The 18,444-nt window shown below is 43.1% G+C and overlaps 1 protein-coding gene across 1 annotated transcript in view; it reads right to left on the reverse strand.

Annotated features, from left to right (window-relative positions):
- The window catches only part of macf1a (microtubule actin crosslinking factor 1a), a 226,973-nt gene that overhangs the window by 67,923 nt on the left and 140,606 nt on the right, over window positions 1–18,444 (reverse strand). The window contains exons 33-52 of the mRNA XM_073482905.1: window positions 18,332–18,430; window positions 18,040–18,162; window positions 17,695–17,786; window positions 17,043–17,178; window positions 8,578–14,733; window positions 8,262–8,417; window positions 7,842–8,057; window positions 7,493–7,666; window positions 6,891–7,178; window positions 5,779–5,928; window positions 5,373–5,606; window positions 5,080–5,259; window positions 4,811–4,984; window positions 4,378–4,545; window positions 3,233–3,424; window positions 2,965–3,138; window positions 2,565–2,688; window positions 2,207–2,406; window positions 1,559–1,876; window positions 1,259–1,425 (exon numbers count right to left, since the gene is read on the reverse strand). Of these exons, the coding sequence (XP_073339006.1) occupies window positions 1,259–1,425; window positions 1,559–1,876; window positions 2,207–2,406; window positions 2,565–2,688; window positions 2,965–3,138; window positions 3,233–3,424; window positions 4,378–4,545; window positions 4,811–4,984; window positions 5,080–5,259; window positions 5,373–5,606; window positions 5,779–5,928; window positions 6,891–7,178; window positions 7,493–7,666; window positions 7,842–8,057; window positions 8,262–8,417; window positions 8,578–14,733; window positions 17,043–17,178; window positions 17,695–17,786; window positions 18,040–18,162; window positions 18,332–18,430 (9,521 nt within the window). The remainder of the gene's footprint in view (window positions 1–1,258; window positions 1,426–1,558; window positions 1,877–2,206; window positions 2,407–2,564; window positions 2,689–2,964; window positions 3,139–3,232; window positions 3,425–4,377; window positions 4,546–4,810; window positions 4,985–5,079; window positions 5,260–5,372; window positions 5,607–5,778; window positions 5,929–6,890; window positions 7,179–7,492; window positions 7,667–7,841; window positions 8,058–8,261; window positions 8,418–8,577; window positions 14,734–17,042; window positions 17,179–17,694; window positions 17,787–18,039; window positions 18,163–18,331; window positions 18,431–18,444) is intronic.

An 18,444-nucleotide genomic window follows, 5' to 3' on the forward strand; every position in this document is an offset into this window, starting at 1 on the left:
TGTTTTCAGCACAAAGTAAAACAATCATATGATCTTGCTTGAGCTGATTTTACATTATAATCTATAAACAAATGAAAAAACAATACATAAAGCACTATTGAGAGAGATTATTCAAGGTCCACACTGGGCAGCATTACCACAGCCTTGACCTCTTTGTATGCGATTTGTCTCGAGCTATGGCTGAAAAAGTGCGGACTGCCCGCAGACAAAACAGCTCTGAGAAGTTGTCTGGCATGGAGCGGTATCATTATCATGCTGCTATTTTCTCCCCCTCGGGAATCGAGGCTGGGAGTCATCCGAGTAGGCCGTTTATAGGACGGACAATGAGCCGTGTCCACTCTGCTTATATTAGCACCCAGGCCTACTCATCAGCTCTCACTGGCCACACAGGCACAGTGCACACATACAGCAGACACACACAAACACACTGCACAGTACTTGGAAACCGACTGCTGTGAAACATCATACAACACAGTATGATCCACAGTAATCCCAGACATCATGTATAGTATGTTCTACCCACACCCATGTTTTATATAAGGTATTCACTAATCACATTATTTATCTCTTCACAACTGATCAGGACACCTTAAAAGCAGAAGACTATATTGGTTGTTTTTATGTGACTGGCTCACCAAACTCAAGTAAAATGGTATTTATAAATTCCCAGCCCCCTCTGACAGGCTTCAAGTGTGGCTGCTCACTGATACGACGTCAGACAGGGTAGGCATAGCAACTGGTGCCCCATGAAGGCTACAAATTTAGAAAACAAATTTTGGAAATGCCAGTGGCACAGTCTGTTCTGCAGAGCAAGTCACATGATTGTTTTATAAGCAGTCGTATCATATCTAATCAAATCAAGTTCGACTCTTTTTAAGGTTATTTGGTAAGTCGTCAGTCAAACTGGAATTGACCCTCCTCATATTTGAGCATCAAGAACTATGCAGGTGAAGGATTGATAGACTCCTGAAAGCTTTGTATTTGCTGCCCCCTTGTGTTATTTATGGGAAACTACACAATTGACAAAAACAGCATCACAAATGTTTAGACAGTTTACCACTGAAAACAACTTGAAGCAACTGATTCGGATGATTTATTATTAACCAGGGGAAGAAAAAAATCGATTGACTTCTCTCGCAAAGTTCTGTAAATTTCCATATCTTAGTAAATTTAAATAACTGATTGTTTAGGCTTCACAGTTATGGCTTTATACATTTAAAAAATACATGTCTCACATGTTGTCTGTTAACTTTTTTACCTTTCGCTGACATTGGATTCCAGTTGGGTGAACTCATCAGAGACCCCTTTGACATTATCCAGTAAGCTTTGAGTGTTACTGAAAGCTTTTGATTGGCTGAGCTCCGTGCCGAGGTTGCAGAAGGATTTCAGCTGGCCAGCTTCCTGGTCCAGCTCGGACCTGACCTCCTGAGAATAGACACACAGGACACAAGTGTTGAATAAACTAATCCACTGATTCCCTTAGAGGCTTTAAGAAGTCTTAAAACCTTGACACCATATAATTCAATGATGGTTATGAAAATATGACCCTTCTACTGACCTCAATGGTCTGCCTGTAGTCATCCATGCTGCGGTCTGGCTGGCCCGCCGGACTCAGAGCCTTCACTCGGCTCTGTGTAAAGACCTGGAGGTCGGTCCCCAACCGCTCGTAGCTCTCCAGTCTGGGTAACAGCCCTTTGAGCTCAGCCTCCCGCTCTGCCTGGCTAGCTTGTGCTGCAGCGTAGCGCTGAGTAAGTTCATCTAAAGGACCCTGAAGGCCAGAGGCCGTGGAGGCATCGGCGCTCTGAAGGAGTTTGGAAACAGAGTCTCGTGTTGCTTCTACGCTGCCCTGCCTGGACAGCAGCTCCTGGCGAAGTTTCTGGGGAAGGAAGAGAAGAAGTCAGGCTTAATAAATTAAGACTTTGAACACAATCTTCAACAATATATTGATTCATACATTTGCCAATCAAAGAGTTGTAATCCATTAATGCAATGATAAAACCTGCTGTGCTGCATTGATTATCATATGCACACCTTTTAAAATTGGAAAATCTGTATTATACCTAAAAACCTCTTTTAAGAAGGCAGACCATGTTTCATTAACATAGACTGACTGGACTGACTGACTGACTGCTGTGTTTGGACATTTTTTAGGAAATAATTTGTACTTGACAGGAAGTCCTGCAGAGTTTCCTCAGTTTATTCATACCTGGTTCTGGGTCAGGGCGTCTTGTACAGCCTGTGCGGTGGGCTCGACTGGTCCAGGATTGAGAACCAGTTTGTCCAGCCAGCTTAGCAGACCCTTCAGGCCCTCCTGGACACTGACAGACTGGGCCACAGCTGTCTGCAGCTGCTCTGCCCGCTCTGACACAGAGGTAGAGAGGGAGCCAAACCTCTTCTCTAAACCATCTGAAAAGAAGGAGGTGGCAAAATAAAAACGTGACCTTTTTTAATTCACTCGTGTCATTCTTACATGCATCTGTTTACATATAAATAATGAAAACAGTGTAATCTGATGTGTATTGTCTGTGAGTTCTTGTTTTGACACTGAAAGTGAGTGAAGTTACCTGCAGCACAAAGGATGTCAACAGCTTTGAGGGAAGGAGACTCATCTGTGCTGACCAGATCTCTTCCTGCTCTCTTCACCTTCTCAAGCTGCACTGAACGCTCTGCCAGCTCATCCTGCAGCATCTGATGACAGAGGAAACACTTGTAGTCAAAATTTAAACCTTTCGATAGCTGACAGGAAATTTTAAAACCAAGATTCCCACATACTTTCCAATTTATTATTCCACTTTTTCCAGACATTTCTTGACTCAATTTAAACTTTTTGGAGAGTATTCAACATGATGTAGCGGCTGGGAAAGATGTCTGTCAACAGGCCGAGATCATGAGCAAAATTTTTCCATACTCTGAAAATCTGCCTTCTCTCTCACTTTGTGTTAATGTTTGTAATGTGTGCTTCACCTGTACTTGTCGTAGTGTGTTCTGCAGGTTCTGAGGGTCTGTCTCTCCACTGGGCTTGGCTATGCTTTGGTTCTGTTCCTGAGTGCTGAGCCACGAGTGGAGGGAGACGACCTCATCCTGGTACTGCTGGTACCTCTCCAACAGGCCGGACAAACGGCCGCCCAACTCTGTTGACTGCACACACAGACAAACCATTTCAAAGTGTGAGGAACTAATTAACTGAGCACAATTTATAACAATTTCTAGAATTTACTCCAGTATCGCTCACCTTGGTGTGTAGGGTTGTGTATCTGTGGTTAGCATCCTGCAGTTTGTCAGTTACTAGCTGCTTGGTGCTGTCCATTGCTGGATCTGAACCACCAGCTTGCTCCAAAGCTCCCTGAATAGAGTCAAGAACCTTCTGACCGGAGATGGAAACAAAGCGCAGGTCCGCCTTGTGGCAAATTACGTCTTCAGCGAGCTGAAAATACAGACAGATTCACAGGTCAGTTGGGACAAATTTGTGCAGATATGTACAGTATGTCTATTGGAAAAATCATATTTTTATAAAAAAGTGTTCATGGAAAGCATCATTGTGACCAGCAGGTCACTAGTTCAAATTTCCAGAATTGCTGGAAAAATGTGTGAGAAGGATATAAAACACTGCAAATGTGGTATCAAGGGACCTGAAACAAGAAAATTATCCCACGATGCTTCAGTGGAGTTTCTCAGTGGCTCCCAGATGAGAATGTGAGAGTGTAAAATCAGGGCATGCCAGTTCATAGGTATGGATGGAAACTGAGTGTGGAAACTCAGTCTTCCATGGATAATTAAAGATCAAAAAGCATAGTTGGGCAGTATGTGTTTTTACTCAGCTACACTGGGTTCAAAAGCAGAACTTCACGTCACTTCAAAGCACCTGAAACCAGGCTCAGCCAACATAATGCAACTGCAGGGCCACAGCGCCAACATTTCCAGATCTGCAGTTACAGTGCAACCTGCACAACTTACAATGACTTTTAAATTTCCTTTTCATTAATATATTTTTTTTTGGTATTTATAAAAAATAAAGACAGAAAAGGATGTGGTTATTATACCAATTAAACAGATAAACAGGAGAGAGGGATTAAGTATGCACGTAGTCCACTGCAGGAGTCAAGTCAGATTTTAAGAAACATGCAGCTTTTAATTTCTTTGTGTGTAGGTGGCATCGACATGTCTCTATCTGCAGGTCTGATGTGCTGCTGCTCTTACTTTCCTGCAAGTATCACAGACTGTGTAAAATATGTCTGACATGAGCTCCATCTTGTGGAGAATCTGCAGCCTGTTAAATTTTGATTGTGATTGAGTAACTTGGGTGTTGGAACTTCCCATGAACCAATAACATTGCACAGAGAAATTTCAATTGTGTTATTAAAGTGTGTTTTTGTTTACCTTCCTGTGCTCCTCCAGTCTGCCCTTCAGGCCTTGTGCATCAGTTTCTCCTTCCCCAAGTGAACGGAGCTCCTGCTCACTTTGTTCCAGCCAGGTACCTAAACCTCCATGTTCTTGGAGGAACTTTGCCAGCTCATCCTTCAGAGCTTCAGACTTCCTCAGACGGTCCTAAAAGAAACAGTTAAAGCAGAAACAGTAAGTAAACTGTAAAAATACCAACAATCAATCCCCATCAGTAAAATGTAAAACCTCTCTGCCCATTGTCCTTAGCTTTGTACAATTTTATCTCATAAAATCAAACACTGAAAGTGTCACCAGAATACTACTAATTTGCAATGAGGTTAACAACCACATATCACATATTAGGGCACATAAGGTTGTTCAGAGCCCTTGCTGTAGCCTCAACATACACATCAGTATTTATTTTGAGTACCTGGCAGGTCTGTAGCTTGTCCTGGTGCTGGGCCTGCAGCTGATCCAGGGCTGCCCGGAGACGCTGCTTCTCCTCAGGAGGAACAGTGGAGTCAGGTTGCTCCAGAAGGGAGCGAGTTGACTGTGTGATCTGAAGTAGCTGAGCCTGTTGAGACTGGAGCTGCTGAAGCTCGGCCTGGAAGAGAGGTCAAAGGTTACAGGTTGGTAATCTTGGTAATGTTGTAAGATGTTTAAGACATGATGCGCTACACATAGATGAGAGATTCTAACCTGCAGCATCTCTGTGTGTGACATCACAGCGCCTCCTGGCTGTGAGAATGGTACGTCTACAACATCTTTGGCCACTCCAGATCCAACTCCTCTCCCACCTGGTTGGCTCAGGGAAGACAACTCATTCAGCAAAGAGTCTATCTGGCCTTGGGTCTCCTGGAGCTCCTCCTCAGCCTTTGCCTGCAGGAGAGTAGAGGAAAGAGGGAGAATGAGGATGACTACATAGCCACAAGTAAACAATATTAAAATTGTTTGTACAACACTTATATCTATAACCACCGTCATCCTCTTACCCTTTGTGTGTTCTGCTGTACAGTGGTGTTGATGGCTGAGTTCACCTCTGTCAGTGACGTGTCTACTGAATCTGTCAGGGCACTGTATTGCTCCTTCATTGTTGCTAGCGCCTCCTGGAGTTTCTTCCTCTCATCTGGACTCAGACTTTCTCCTCGCTCAGCCAAGAGCTCCTCCACAGAGCGGATAGCCTCAGCTATGCCCTCCCGTTTGGTCTTGAGGTCCTTCTCTACTTCCTGGAGAGCAAGGGAAAACAGGTTTGATATGGTCCAAGACGTAAACATGTTCACCCATCCAATAAATACTATTAAATGACAGTATTAAATTGAGTACATCTATATGAGCATGGCAGTTTCAGGGTGTTGACCTTGAGATTTTACAAGTGTGGTGAGATTTAAGGTTTTATACCTTTAGCTTTTTCTGCTTCTCTTGTAGGACATTAACGTCATCTGACTCTGCTCCTGCTTTCTGACTCGCCAATAAGCTGGCAGCTCCAGCCAGCCACATAGAAAGGCCTTCTAGTTTCTGAGAGCATTCGGCTTTCTGCTGTTGGACCACCTGAGAGAAATGAATGAGGAGAGAAGGAAGAAAAAGACCCACAAAGACAGAAAATGTGAGGAAACCTGATACTGACATGATCTAGAGAGGAAGAGTCTATTATTAACAATTAACTGGATCATGTGACAGCAAGAGACCATTTAAAATGTTTGATCTAACCACCAGTTTTTATACTTCTTAAAATAAGAGCTTACTAAATGCACATTTGCCCCTAAACAGAATTCTTGTGTAGTGCACACTTTGCCAAGCTTTGAGCAGATTGTGTCCAGAGTTCACACACACACACAGAGGCAGACATACAGACACAGATAAACATGTATCTTCACATCAACAGGTTGGTCAAGCAATAACAGACAATACACAGAGAAATCAAACAAATTTGTATGTTTTTTTTTTTTTTTGCTGTTTTTCCTCTTTCTCCTCTGTACTCAGGTGAGACAAGAGGAAAAACAGTAAAGCGTTGTAGCCAGCGAGGCTTTCTCTGCTATAAAATCTCTAGCCTTTACCGCCGCGACACAAGCGATTTCCTTCAGTGGTAATCTGGAACAGCAAGGCAAACAGGTTAATAAAACACATGTTATAGAGACATGCAGAGTAGCAAACAAAGCCTGTGTAATAAGAGTAAGGGTGGTGATACTGTCCATGTCAAGTGGCAAAGCTTTTGCAACAAGAGCAGCAGTGGGTCGCTATCGAGGGATGAAATGATGAGAACAGGTTTGAGATGGAACTACAGGTTAAATTGTGGTGAAGGTTAGCTAGTTTCTAGTGTAGTTTGATATGATTTTATAAAATGCGAGTGCTTATCACAACAGTACTAAGATTTTATGTATGGAAGCATGGCAACAGTTTACAGCATGACAAATAAAGCTGTGAAATACAGTATGTGAAAGCTAATTGCATTTCAAATGGATTAGTGAGAGCAGCGTTTCAAACCAATCCGACGCAATCATCTTTTTCCAAACCTCTCTCTCCCTTGCACTCTGCCTCTCTCTGTCCTTCTCCTCTTCTTTCACTCGCTCCCTCCGCTGCCACTCCTCCTCCCTCTCTCTCTGGGCGGAGAGGGCTTCTGCCCAGGCCTGTGCTTGGCCCGATGCTTGGTGGAAGGCCCTCTGGAGCTGCTGGAGCTGTCCCAGAAGCTGCCTGCTCTGCTCAGGGGCCAGATCCTGAGCGCGCTCTGAGATGAACACCTGAATATCAAAGGCTACATTGTTGACCTCATTGGAGCGGGCCATCAATGAGGACTGGAGCTCCTTAAAGGAAAGAGAAAGAAAAGATGTATGTGATAAGAGGAAAGTGTTATTCATCTATACAGTACTATATGGCAAAGAGATTCTGTCTCTGAGGCAACAAATCCCAATAATGTGTCATCTCATTTCCTGTTTCACTTTAAGGTGCTTTTATTCAACATATGTTGATGAGATTTAATAAAACAGTGCATTTTGTCATAAGATCCTTCTTTAAGTAGCACCAGGAAATAATGATGCAAGTAATCAAAACTGGCTATGCATTCCTTCGAAAAAGGAGCAGTATTAATATGTTTTTTTATTCTGTTTGGACAACTTACCTTGCAAAGACTCAGCTGCTGTGTAAGCTGATCATGACTGTCATCTTTCTCCGCCTTCTCCATTTTTTCCATCCCCGCCATTCCTCCGTTCATCTGAGCCTCTGTCTCCCTCAACCAAGAGAGCAGACTCTCTACTTGTCCTCCGAGTGACTTCTGCTCAGCTGTTACTGCCTCCTGAGAGAGATGTCACAGTGATGAAATATTTTCTAGCCTTGTCCTTGTACAGTAAATTCAAACATCTAGTTTAAAGAGGAAAAAAAGAATTCCCAACAACAAATAAGCAAACCTAAAAACACAAGAACCTTTCTGTTTTCTACTACTACTACTACTAGAAGACTATTTCTTTTACCTTATATGAGTCTCTATGGTCTTGTAGACTTTGCAGAATGCCCATAGAAAGTGCTCTGGCAGCCTCATATCCTCGAGCCAAGCTTCGCCCGTCCTTTTCCAGGGCCAACAGGAGTTGCGGAGGAACATCTTTAGGTTGGGGCTTCAACAGCTGCTCAGCAGCCTCCACTTCCTTGTTGATCGCAGGCTCCAAGTCACGCAATTCAAGGTCCAGAGTCTGAGAGACAGATTAGGAAAAGAAAAAACAAAAGTTTTCTTGATGCTGTTTGGTAAGAGGCTAATCCTTAAATCTGCTTTTTTGTCTCACACGGGGAGCTGAATGCTCAACTAAAAGTGCAAAATAAGTTAACCAGAAAAGTGGGTTGGTGGGACATTAATATAACAGTACATCTCTATCAGGTAAATATGCATATTCCTTCACCTCAGTCTGTCTGATGATGTCATCCAAGGCGATGAGGCTGCGGCCAACTGACTGCTGTTGCTGCTGTTTGAGTCGGACCTCAATATGTCTGACCATGGAGACCAGGGCGACAATCTGTTGGTCGTGCTCCAAGCATTCCTGACGGATCAATGATGACTGTGGAATAAGAGAAAAATAGAATAACACATACTAACGAACTCTATTACTGATTATTCAAATGTGTGTGTAATATACACAGGGGACACTCTCTTCTAAAGAAATGTAAATGAAATTTTAGAAAAGGAACCTTCTCAAATGATGATCTACTACTTCCTACCTTGCCTGTCTTGGGTTTCATCACTTCTTTTTCTATTTCTCGACTCTCTCTGACATCATCATCTCCCTCTTCCCAGCTCTCAGTGGCTGTATCAGACTCAGGGACTTTAGGTGAATCAGACTCAGTTGAAGCCTCTTCTGCTGATACTGGAGACTCAAGATTTTTCTGTTGGTCTTTCAAAGATTTTGATTCAGCAACAGTGATACTTTTAACTTTAGGTGGTTGCTGCTTTTTCTTCTTTTTGCTTTTCCCTGTCTTTTTATCTGTTTGTGTGCCAGGAACCACTGATTGAGCTGCATGTCTGGTTTCTGAATGTGATTCTTGGGATTCTTCTTTCTCAGCAGATGTAACCCCTGTCGATTGTACGTGTTCCTCAATGAGAGAAATGGGTTCTTCTGACTGATGTAAATTTAATGGACTTTGTTGAGTGGTCTCAGCTTCTTTAGCATTATTTTCAGAGGTCTCCACTTGATTTGCCTCCTCACCAACTGTAGATCTGATGATATCACTGGCTGATTGACCATCACTATATCTGTCCATCCTCTGGTCCTCAGGCATGGCAGATTTTGTGATCATTTTTGTTGATGTCACCTCAGAATCCACTTTTTCAGGCGTCGTTAAGGTCTCACTATCAGGCTCAGTTTTGTCTGTCATTTTTTGGCTCTTGTTCTTCTTGTTCTTCCTACTTCGTTTACTTTGCTGAGTTTCTTTAGGCTGGACTGATGGAGTTGCCTCAATATCTTTTTGTATGTCTTCCTTCCCAGATCCCCTCTTGTGTTCTCTCTCATCTGAAGAAACCTCCAATAGTTTGGTCTCTCTGTCCTCCTTGACAGAATGTTTCTCAATAGCTGTATCTTCTTTAACCCCCGTCAGACCCATTTTGTTTTCTTTGACACTCATCTCTTCCTCCTGCTCTCTTGGTGAACCACTGGGTCTCTTGACACTATCATCTTTGACATCATGACTCTCCACTCCATCAGTCTTAGATGGCAGAGTTTGTCCCTTTACATCTTCAACACTTGTGCCTTGACTCTCCTTCTTTGTCACCTCACTGCGCAATGCCTGCAGCTCCTCAGCAGTCTGCTTCTCGCTCACTCCTTTTTCAAACACCTTTTTAAGAATGCTCTCTTTTGCTTTTAGTACCAAGGCTGCTTTCTCATTGTCTGGTAGATTAGATTTCTGAGGCAATTCTTGCTCCTTATTTTTCTTTACCTCCTGACTGCTGTCTGTTTGTTCTGGTTGCTGAGAGGCTGCATTCTCGCCAACTTTCACTTTCTGCTGCTCCCTTGTCATCTTCTCTTTCTTATCACCCTCTTCTGTATCTTTCAATAATGTAATTTTTACTGCGTCTTTCTCTGGCTCAATAGCGTGTTCTATGAATTCCAGAGTGGCTGGACCTGCTTCCTGTCCCTGTTTTACCAAATTATTTTCAGCCTCAATTTTCTTTTCAGCCTTAGCTTCACTTTCTCCACTGGGAGGCCCTGTGGAAACTGCCTGACTACCAATCTGTGATTTCTCATTTTTGTCTTGTGATGCAGGCTCATCTGCGACAACGATAGCCTCAGTCTGCCCTTCAATATGTGCATCAGCTTGATCAATTTGAGATGAATGTTTTATCTCTTGAGAAAGTGTTTCACTCTCTGCTTCTTTTCCCTTTCCATTCTTTTTATTCTTCCTCTTCTTCTTGCTTTTACTTTGTGTCACTTTGGAGGTCAATACATCATCTGACTGCTCAACATCAGTGCTAGATTTGATCTCAACCTTTACAGGTTTCTCTGTCTCCACTCTTGTACCCCTCTCATCCACATCATCATCTTTCTGTGCTGCCACATCAATCTCTCTATGAACCTCTTCACTCAATTGTGATAATTCAGTGCTACCTTTGCTTTCTCTGTCATCAGTAATATCTTTTGCAACAGAACCTGTCAGGTTTTCATCTTCAGAAACATGATGAACCACTGATGTGCTTACATTACTGGGTCTGTATTCCTCTTTCTCCACCTTCACAGGTTCCCCATCTGACTTTAAAATAGTAGCCACTTTTTCTTCCTGTGGATCTTTGTCAGTGTCATAGACAGGTGCCTGAATGGATTCTGCAACAGAATCTCTAAGATCTTTCCCCTTTTGTTTTTTATTAGTCTGGCTCTTGCCTGTTTGCAGTTTCTCATCAAGCTTCTGTGTAGGAAGAGGCTCTGATTTATTGATGTCTTCCTGTGGTACTATCTCCTCTATAGTTTTCTGAATTCTTTTCTCCACATTAGTTGCAAACTTAGACAAGAGGTCAAGGGATCGATCTGGCTCAATAGAAGTATTTTCTTCCACTGGCACTTCAACTTTGTCCTCTTCTGTAGAAGGGTCATAAAGTGTTGACTGATCTGATACTACAGATGTCAATGTCTTTCCATCATCATCTGTAATTTCTGAACCTGTCTTTGAAAGTGGAGATGTTGAAGAAAAGTCAGTGTTTACATCTGACCAGTTTGCTGGACTGTCTGGGCTTGACACTGACATGATAACAGAGGGGCTATATGTACTATTTGGTGAGGCAACAGGTGAAGCACTACCTTCATCAACCTCCATCTCCACAGAGGCCAATTTCTCCTGAATCTCTGAAGCTATGTCTCTGGAGATCAGACCTTTTGCAATGGCATCATTGAGACTGGATACTTGTTGTCCAGTGGCAGGATCAACTAAGCCTCCTTTAAGAATCTGGCTCGTGGCTATTTCCCTCACCATTTTGTCTCCAACTAAACCTCTTTTACAGGCCTCCGTGAGGGGAAGCCTTTCTCCAGTACTGATATCAATGATCCCTCCACTGTCGGCCTGGCTTTGGAGCAGTCTCAATGCTGGAACTGGGTCAACTTGCTTTGATGCAACTGCCTCTGGAAGGGTCAAATTTACTCTAGTTTGCTCATCATGAACCCCTCTGAATGGTTTCACCTCCAAGAAGCGTTTGCCTGTTTCTATATCAATCGTACCCTGGTTTACAAGCTCTGAATACGGCACAATGCGTGCAGTTTGGGGGTCAAGCACTCCTTGTGTTACAGTAGAAGAAGCCATGGCTTCACTAGCAATATCCTCATCAAGAAGACCCTTAGACACTGCCTCTGTCAATGTCAGCTTACACCCAGAGTCAGGGTCTAAAATGGCTCCTGTTGATGCCTGGAAAATGACAGCTTGTGGGTGAGATGAAGGGCTGGCTCTCCCTCGGTAGACCCACTCTAGTTCCTCCAGGCCAGGAGCAATGGATCGATCCACTAGTCCTCTATCTACGGCATCTGAAACTGACAGCCTCAGCCCTGAAGCATGATGTACTACGCCACCCTCAGCCACCTGCCTCGCCAACACCTGATAAGCCTCCTTAGACCTAATTAGTCCTTTTTGAATGGCTTGCTCCAGAGGAACTGGAGACTTGGACTCTGGGTCAATAACACCTTCCATCTGTAGCTGTAAACTGGCTTTAGTGAGGGCTGTTGCTGAATCTGTGTCCTTTCCTTTGTATGCCTTCTCTAGTGCCACCAATTCATCTCTTTGATTTTCCTCAATCAGTCCCAGGTTGGCTGCTAGAGTGACAGAAACTTTCTTATCCCTACGTAGATCCACAATCCCCCCAGATGCCACCTGGGCTTCTAGAAGTCGAGCAGCAGTGTTGGGGTCAATCAGTCCTGCCTGAGCTGCCTCCCTCACCCCACAGATCTGCCTTTTATCTACATCTACAACCCCTGCAAGGGTTTTATCTGACTTCAGGACACTCCACATTAGGTCTTCATCCAGTAAACCCTCCTGCATAACATCCTCCATGCTGAGAGACTCACCACTGCTGGCATCGACAAAACCCCCAAACAGACCTGCCTGAGCCATTAATTTAACTGCCGTGTGGCCAGGGAGGACACCCTGAGCAACGGCCTCATCTGGGAGCAGCCTTTCCCCTTCATCTGTCATCAGACCGCCTTGTTTAAGCTCTAGGACTAACTTCCCTAATTCGGCATCCTCCCCTTCCTTTTCAACTGGTGATTCAAGGATATCAATCTGTGGTTCAGCATGCTTTGAGTCTGTCTCTGTTACAGGCACCTTTTGTTTGATAATTTCTGATTCAGTCTGGGAATACTTTATACCTTCCCTATCATCAGATCGTGTTGAATTAACATCTTCATTTGTTTTTGCCACCTTTGGGATGGATTCTTTCAACAATCTAAAATCTCCCTCTGATTTGAGTGGTGCTGTGACCATTTTTCTTTCTACTGTTGGGGCTGTACTTGTAGTCTCCTGAACATCAGTGTCCCTGGGTTTGGATTCAGTGGCGAGCACCACCTTAGGTCCTTTTGTCAATTCCCCTTCAAGATGTTTAGCTGAAGCCCTTAAACTTTCAAGACTGGAGATTTCTTTCTTCTGAGCTTTTACTTTTGCATCTTTGCTAACGCCGATTTTGCTTTCAGCTCCAAAGGCTAAATCACTCTCTACAGTGACTGATGGTTTTTGTGGCATTTTGTTGCCATTTCCTCCATCATATCTTTCTTTTTGACTGCTTGTACCATTCATCTCAAATTCTTTGCTCGGTGTGACTTCATTTGAACTTTCTTCTTCAACCTCATGGTGTTTCTCACTCAATGCTTCTTCCAAACTAAACTGTCTCACCTCTTGTACCTTTCCCTGCTCATCTATGGTCAAACTGCTTTGACCTTCAACTTGACTTCCATATACTGAATCTCTAGCAACCAGATCAGTAGCTTTGACCAACTCCACCAACTCGGGGTCTAGCAGCACCAATCGTTTTCCAGAATGAGCGTCCACATAGCTGTGAGTCATGAGGTGAAAGAGCAACTTGTGTTTTGCTTGTTCTTCAGGATCCATTCCTTGTGTTGGTGTAGCATCCCAGACAGGGCCTTCGGTAGATGATGAAGGTGAAGGAGAGGATGGAGGTGGAGTGGAGCTAGTGGAACCCCAGCTCAAGCGGTTAAGAGATGGAGTGCCTGACTGGTTCATGCTGGTAAGAACATCAGGGATGTGAATGTCTTTGAGAGAACTGATGACACTGGGCTCAAGGGCCTCTTCAGCAGCCTGGTTTAAAGGGAGCACATGGAGGGTTTCTGGGTTGTACAGAGCCCCAATGGCATGTCGCTGCCTTAGGATGTTCCTTGATAGCTCTCCTGAGATCACTCCTTGTTGAAGAGCCTCAACAATTGGCAGGAGTTCTCCAGATTCAGGCCAGAGTATTCCCATGAATGCCCAAAGAGACTCAAGGACCAAGACAGCCAAACGAGAAGAGAGAAGATCCCTGCGGATACTCTCTTCCAAATCCAAGCGCTCTCCACTGAAAGGGTCTATAATACCCCCATTTTGCAGCTGTCGTGCTAACATAGCACAGGCTAGATCCTGGTCCAAAAGCCCATGACGAACAGCCTCCTCAATGGTCAGCCGGTGGCCAGAACGTGGGTCAGCAATACCACCGGCAAAGAGCTGAGCTTCAAGAAGTCGTACAGTAACTTTACGATCAATCAAGCCTTCCTGGACTGCACGGAAGATACCAACTTTTCTTCCTGTCCGGAGGCAGACAGTTCCTCCAGGTTGCTGCTTGACAGGAAAGAGGAGGAGACCTGAGTCATTGTCATGGACACAGCGCTGTTGTAGCTCATATAGGTTTAATTTTTCAGCTGTGTTTGGATCGATCAATTCTCTGTGCTGAAGCCTTGACTGGAGTTTGTTGAGCGCTCTTGGAGTCAAAAGTCTCTTGTCTTCTGCTTGCTCCAAACTCATAATTTTTCCTGCCGAGTTTCTCAGACCTCCAGTTTTCATCTGAAGTTCGAGAATACGAAGTCCTACTTCCTCTCTGATGAGGCCGAACTCCATGGCTGTAGCTACTGGTAACACATTTTGTTGTTGGTCATCTGTAGACTTAGTATTTTCCACCAAGACCAAGGCACTCTCTAACTCAGAAAGGGACTGTCTGGTATGGGTGTCGATTAAGCCTTGAGCCAGACCTTGTTCCAGTGAAAGATTGTGAGGGGAATCGGGCTGGAGGAGCCCACCCATTATGAGCTGGGCCTCCAGTAGTACATGGCAGGTGTCCTGGTCAATAAGACCACGTTTGGCTGCTTGGAATACTGGGAATGTTTCCACTGTTCCCAGGTCGATTACTCCAGCAATGGCAATTTGTTTCTAAAAAAAAAAAAAGAGAAAACATAATTCCAGTTGATATTCATTCTGGTACCATTACAGATCAATATGGTATGACTCTTTAATCAGGTAAATGTAATATCATGTTACTGTGGTATCATTTTATTACACTATCATTGTATTATGGCCAGAATCAAATGGCAGAATCAGAAAAAGAAGAATACCCACAACCAGAAACAACAAAAACCAAAAACAAAGCAGATATATGTTAAAAAAAACAACTGCTTTTTCTTGGCGGGTTAGTTGTTTGTAAATTCTTTCCCATATTTTCATTTCTCTTTTATATTCAAAAGCGGTTCGATACTTACCACAGCTACTCTAAAACAGGCACTAAGCATGCAACAAAGCAACTAGTAATTAAAAAAAATGCAGAAAAAGCTTACCTCTTTGCTTACCTTTATCTAGATAAAGGTAAGCAAAGACACACAAGAGATTGCCGAAGTATTTAGAAGAAGAGGAGGATAAAATGTCTAGGTGAGAAAAAACTTAAAAGCAACAGTAAGAGAGAAAGCGAGCGCTACTTACCGTACGGGCTTGTCCCATGGCACACACAACAATGTGCCAGCTTACGGATCGGCAGAGCGAGGCGCGACAGGTGAGAAGCTGGTTGTTAGCGTTCTGCATGCCACTCTTCATTCTGACTCCTAACACTGACACTAAATCCAACTGATGACTCTAAACTTCAGTTTATCATAATACACACCATTTTTAAAAGGTATGTTCCCATTTTACCTAACTGAACAATAAGCTCATCTAACTTATTAACACACTGAACAGCTGCAGATGTAGTGTGTTTATAATTGTCCTGCTTTGTTTTCCATCTCTCATTCTGATCCATGGCTCAGAGCTCAGATGTCCACAATTCTCCTTTTGGCAGCTGTTAGTGGTTTTCAAGCAAAATGCTGGTTTAAAGTTTCACACATTAATAGTATGCATTAGAACAGACACAAAATTTCTCATACACACACACACACACACACACACTCTTGTGATCTGGACACAACATGCTCAAATGGTGAGGTGTTTTTTTTGCATAGCTGGCCTCTGGTGCACTTAAGACTCTAAACCAAAGTGACTTTTTAAAAATCTTCTATTCTTTCGTGAGTTTTCTAATTTAGTCACATAAAAGTCCCCTGTAAAGAAATACGACATTCACATAGGAATCAATTATGAGGTGCAGCACAACATAAGAATTATCATCAAGGACCTGGAATTCTCACACGCATTCAATCCATTTTTGACCGATGTACCATACTGTATATGCTGGGACAGGGACAATTTCATGACCAAGTGAGAACTGACTGTGAATATGAATTCTCATTGGTTGCCTGTACAGATATACATGGACTAAACTTGATGCAGAGTAAAAATAAATACTGAAATGTAATGTGTTGACTTTATGCAGTGACATTTTTTACCACCACAAAAAGAAAAGTAACATGATACTAATTTGTAGCTACAGAGATGACAGTAAAACGTGAAGGTGCATCTATTTCGAAAAATGATTATTTCTAACGATGGATCTACGGAAAGCAGAGCTCTACAGCTTCTACCTGACTGCTAGCATGACTTGGGCAGCACTGCTCTAGTGCGGCACCACTAAGGCCATGTATTAATCATGTTAGCAGTTCAGCAGATGTGTTTTCTGATGATAATGACAATGATGATGAAGATGACAAAAACTAGGGTGGAGATTAATGACATGACTGCAGGCTTTTAGGAGGACAATGTGAGAGTGGAACACTCCATGCTAAGGCCCAATTCAGACAGTGTTATCCATTGATTTTTTCTTTGCCCTTCTGTGCCCACATTTCCACTGTAAGTGTTGAAAAAAAGTGGGCTGCGGAAGTGTTTTAAGGCAAAGATTACTGCATTTTCTAGGTTGTCAGATTAGTCTACTATTTGTAACTCCTTCTTGAATAACACAGAAGGAGGTCAAACAGAAGTGCCAAAAATAGAAAATGTAATTTTTAGATCAAATGAATACACGTCTGAAAAGGGTCTGTGATGTTTGTTAAACCAAACCAAGTCAATGAGTCGTCAGTAGTGGTGATGTTTGTCAAAAATGCACACTCTGTGAACACACAACATGCTGTACAACACACACACTCTTGCTGCTTCACACTTGACCTCACGCTTAGCTTGCGAGCGTATTCAGACTCAAAGCAACATTTTATAAAAGTACCTTCACAGTTACAGTTTGTCAAGCTTGCAAAAGCCATAAATACATTTTTTGCCAAAAATCTGCAGTACTGCCTCTGTATCTCGGCACATCCCTCCGACCAATATACCTTTCTTTCCTCCTCTTTGGCCAATTGCTGCTCCAGCTGCTGCAGCTGCTGGGTGGAGCTATCACACAGCTGGTTGTAGGTGGCTGTCAGCTCGTCCAGCTGAGCCTCTACATTAGCACGCTCCTCTAGGGACAATCTGGAGAGGACACAGCGGACAAGGTTAGAGCAGAAGGGGTTTGTGTGTTAAATGTGTGTCTGAGTGTGTGATGCTGATGTTTCCCACAGTGGCTTTGTTATAAATTTCATTAATATTTCAATGACTTTAAGTTGGATATCTTTTCAGACCACCCAAAAAAAATCTGAAACACACATCTGGTACAATACATTTGTTAAACAAGCTAAAAAATACACTTATTATATTACTTTTGACCTCTGTGTTTGAAACATTCCCTTAATATTCCCCATGTCCCTTGTGGTTTCATCCAATTCCCCAACTTTATCAAACTAGAATAAACCTCTAAAAACATTTTGAATTATTCAGAATTCCAAGACAGGAGACTGGATGAGCACGTGCTGCTTGTACAATGTAAGAAAACCTGTGTTTTTCTCTGTGCCAGTTTCTGGGACACAGTGAAATTCAAACAGTATGTGTGGTGAATGTGTTTGGGAAGCACGTGCAATGTATGTGTCCATGCAGGTGATCTAAACTTACTTGCTGGCCTGTTTTGAAAGCAGGAAGACCTGCGTGCTCCTTATTGCTTCAGCCACTTCATCCTTCTTGGCTGCTAGCTGTTCACTGATGGCCTTTAGAGAAGACACAGTACATGCATGATGTGAAAACAACCATCAACTATCATTTCAATGTTTCAATTAAACAGGAAAAGACATTTTAATGATCAGGACCCATTATCATTTATATATATTTATACAAACAGTTGTGAAGTGCACAGACTAAACAGCCCACTGGACTATTTCTTAGATGTCAAATGCATTGCTCAAAGGTTCAAACGCACATTGCCTATAAAACAATGTGTACAACATCAGATTTCTGTTGTACCTGTTGAGCAGCGAGTGAAGACTCAGCGTTGGGGCCACCAGTCCGTCCCTGGAGACCCTTGACCCAGCCCAGCAGATCTGAAACCTGTCCCACTCTGGCCTGCTTCTCCTCCTCCACCTCTTTCTGCACAGGTTGAAAAAAAATGTTTTACAAGATACAATTAAAATGATTCACCTCGTTTAATCAATCGTTTGACATTAAATGAGATCTCTTTTCTGCTAGAAACTGTGGAGTGATTTCACTTAACCACAAATTTCCATTTCAAGAGAGAGATACTGAAGCAAAGCCCCACCTCTTCTTCTTCTAGTCTCCTCAGTGCATCACTGATGTACTTTACATGCTGGGTTGTCAAGGTGACTAGTGCTGTGTAGCGTGTGCGCAAGTCCATAAACTGTGGAGATAAAC

Source organism: Pagrus major, chromosome 16 (genome assembly GCF_040436345.1).
Source record: "Pagrus major chromosome 16, Pma_NU_1.0".
In the NCBI taxonomy this organism is placed as follows: Eukaryota; Metazoa; Chordata; class Actinopteri; order Spariformes; family Sparidae; genus Pagrus; species Pagrus major.